General features: G+C 33.6%; 1 protein-coding gene across 1 annotated transcript in view; it reads left to right on the top strand.

The window, feature by feature from the left end:
• Positions 1-868: 868 nt before the first annotated feature.
• Positions 869-2,321, top strand: part of psmb5 (proteasome 20S subunit beta 5) — an 11,907-nt gene continuing 10,454 nt past the window's right edge. The window contains exon 1 of the mRNA XM_016461055.1: positions 869-1,123. Coding sequence (XP_016316541.1) covers positions 908-1,123 — 216 coding nt within the window. The 5' untranslated portion in view covers positions 869-907. The remainder of the gene's footprint in view (positions 1,124-2,321) is intronic.

The raw sequence follows: 2,321 nt of genomic DNA, 5'->3' as shown, positions 1-2,321 counted from the left end.
TATATATATATATATATTTTTTTACATTTTACCTTATTTGTATAGTTGTATTTTATATTTAATCTGTATATCTGTATTTATGTTCTACTGTTAGTGTTATCTGTATGCACCAGGGGTCTGAGAGTAACGCAATTTCAATTCTCTGTGTGTATGTGCTGTACATGTGGAAGAATTGACAATAAAGCAGACTTGACTTGACTTGACTTGACAAATTTAGGCTGTGTACAACTATTGACAATGTAGTCTACATGTGCAATAAATGTTGCCTCATATAGAAATGTATGTGACTCAGCAATATTTTGAGAAATCAATGACACAAAACCGATTTTTAAGAAGTCTAAACATTTGGATAAATATAAAAAGAATGAACAATTTGATAGCAAAAAAACGATAGTCAATAAATAAATAAATAAATCCATTCCTCAGAGACCCATTGATAGGTCTACTAATGGTATATTTTTTCCTCATTAAAAGTGTTTTTAGGAAGCCACTGGTTATAAAAAAAAAACGTGATTTTAAACTTATTTTGGTATGATTTTTTTTATTAAACAAAAGGCATTAACTGTGAGGTATACATCAAATACAAAATAAAGACTACACTTGTTGACAGTGTTAGGAATGGTGTCAGTGTAAGCACTTATCAAGCTGTGACATTCAATGTACTGTAAAGTTTTTTTGTTTTGTTTTTTTCAAACCAAAAACTGTCACTATGACAAATTACAGAGTGTCAGCCACTTGTATGAGTAGTTGAGGCATATTTAGTAAAAATTAAATTGCTTCAAACAAGTGTTTCGCTACTGTCGTTCATCCTAGGCGTTAGATGGCGATGCGGCGCCACAATCGTTTGCATCTTCAACATGTAACATACAAGAAGCAGAACGCCGCTTCTCTGGCTATTATCTGAAACATGGCGCTGTCTAGTGTGTTGCGGAGTGAGTCTGCGGATTTTGCAGATCGCTTTAACCAGCCTTTTGCGCACGGTTGTGGCCTTAACCAGACAGATCTCGGCTTTGGAGAAGCGTTGGATGATAGTCTGAACTTCGCCGTGAAACCGCTGGGTGAAGGGGATGAACCGGAGAGAAAAATCGAGTTTCTTCACGGCACGACCACCTTAGCATTCAAAGTGAGTTCGTTTAGCCAGCAGCTAATAGCATCTGGCCAATTTAAAAACGATTTACTCCACCTTACAATTAAGTTATGACATGCAGAAGCTTGTGTCTTTTATAAAACTGCTGTTATGTTTATACAGTGTTTGTAATGAATAGAAATAGGCTGAATGGTAGACAGAAGAGCAAGAGCCTGGTAGTTACTCACAGTCGCTAAGTACAGCAGTGTCTAATCATTTAACTTTTGTGTTAAATAATTAAAACGTCTTTATAGAACTTCGAAGTGTGTTAATGTCTGTATGAATGGTTAAATGTAGATTGATTACAGAATGAATACATACAGACTCCAGCTTTGCTCCAAAATACCAAAGTGAAGATTGTAAGAATCATAAGACAGATGAAGTTAATGACACAGCAACTAAATTAGCTTTTTCATTGTGGCCTATAGTGTCCAGTTGTTGCTGGTTCATAAGTAGATGATCTTGTCAGAATCTTAAACAGACAGAAATGACATGTTTAATCTACTTTATTACAGGTAATACTTTTTTATTAGTACTGAAGTAAGTACTGAAGCGAGTTACTGACAAATGTGTTATATAATCACAACTCCGCACTGCTTACATGTTAAATCTGTTAAGGTTTACTTTGACTGTCGTTTATTGTCCTCAGTGGCACTGATTGGATAATTGCTTTGACTTAATAGATTATTCATAAGCCTGTGTTAGTCTATTAGTTAGAACAAACAAATTATGACTTATTAATATCATCAAGTGTTATTCTATTTAAGTCTGATGGGACTCTGCATGATAATAGTGACGTGTGAACTTGTTCTGACCGGACAATATAATTATATTTTATGCTTTTGAGAGAATTTTTACAAAATAAAGAATTTGTAAAATGTTCTGTAAGTAAATATTAGTGATCTATGCATGAAAACAAAAATCTGTACATAGCAACTTTTGAATGGCTCTCAGTGGAGAAAGATGATTTATAGGACCAAATGGTTTAGTTTTATAACCTACCCATCTAACTGTACCACACTAACCAGCCAAACCTTGACTGCTTGATTAATTTTTAGATTAAAAGTCATTCTACATCAGCATTTTGTCATTGTAAAGTAATAGAATGAACAGTAATAGAATGTAAAGTAAAATATAAAAAGTTGTCTTTTTCTCAATTAACATTAAAGGGATAGTTCACCCCAAAATGAAAATT

Source organism: Sinocyclocheilus anshuiensis, unplaced genomic scaffold (assembly GCF_001515605.1).
Source record: "Sinocyclocheilus anshuiensis isolate Anshui unplaced genomic scaffold, SAMN03320099.WGS_v1.1 scaffold4, whole genome shotgun sequence".
In the NCBI taxonomy this organism is placed as follows: domain Eukaryota; kingdom Metazoa; phylum Chordata; class Actinopteri; order Cypriniformes; family Cyprinidae; genus Sinocyclocheilus; species Sinocyclocheilus anshuiensis.
Note: the sequence above shows the minus strand (reverse complement) of the source record. Positions and strands in the feature narration are given on the sequence as shown.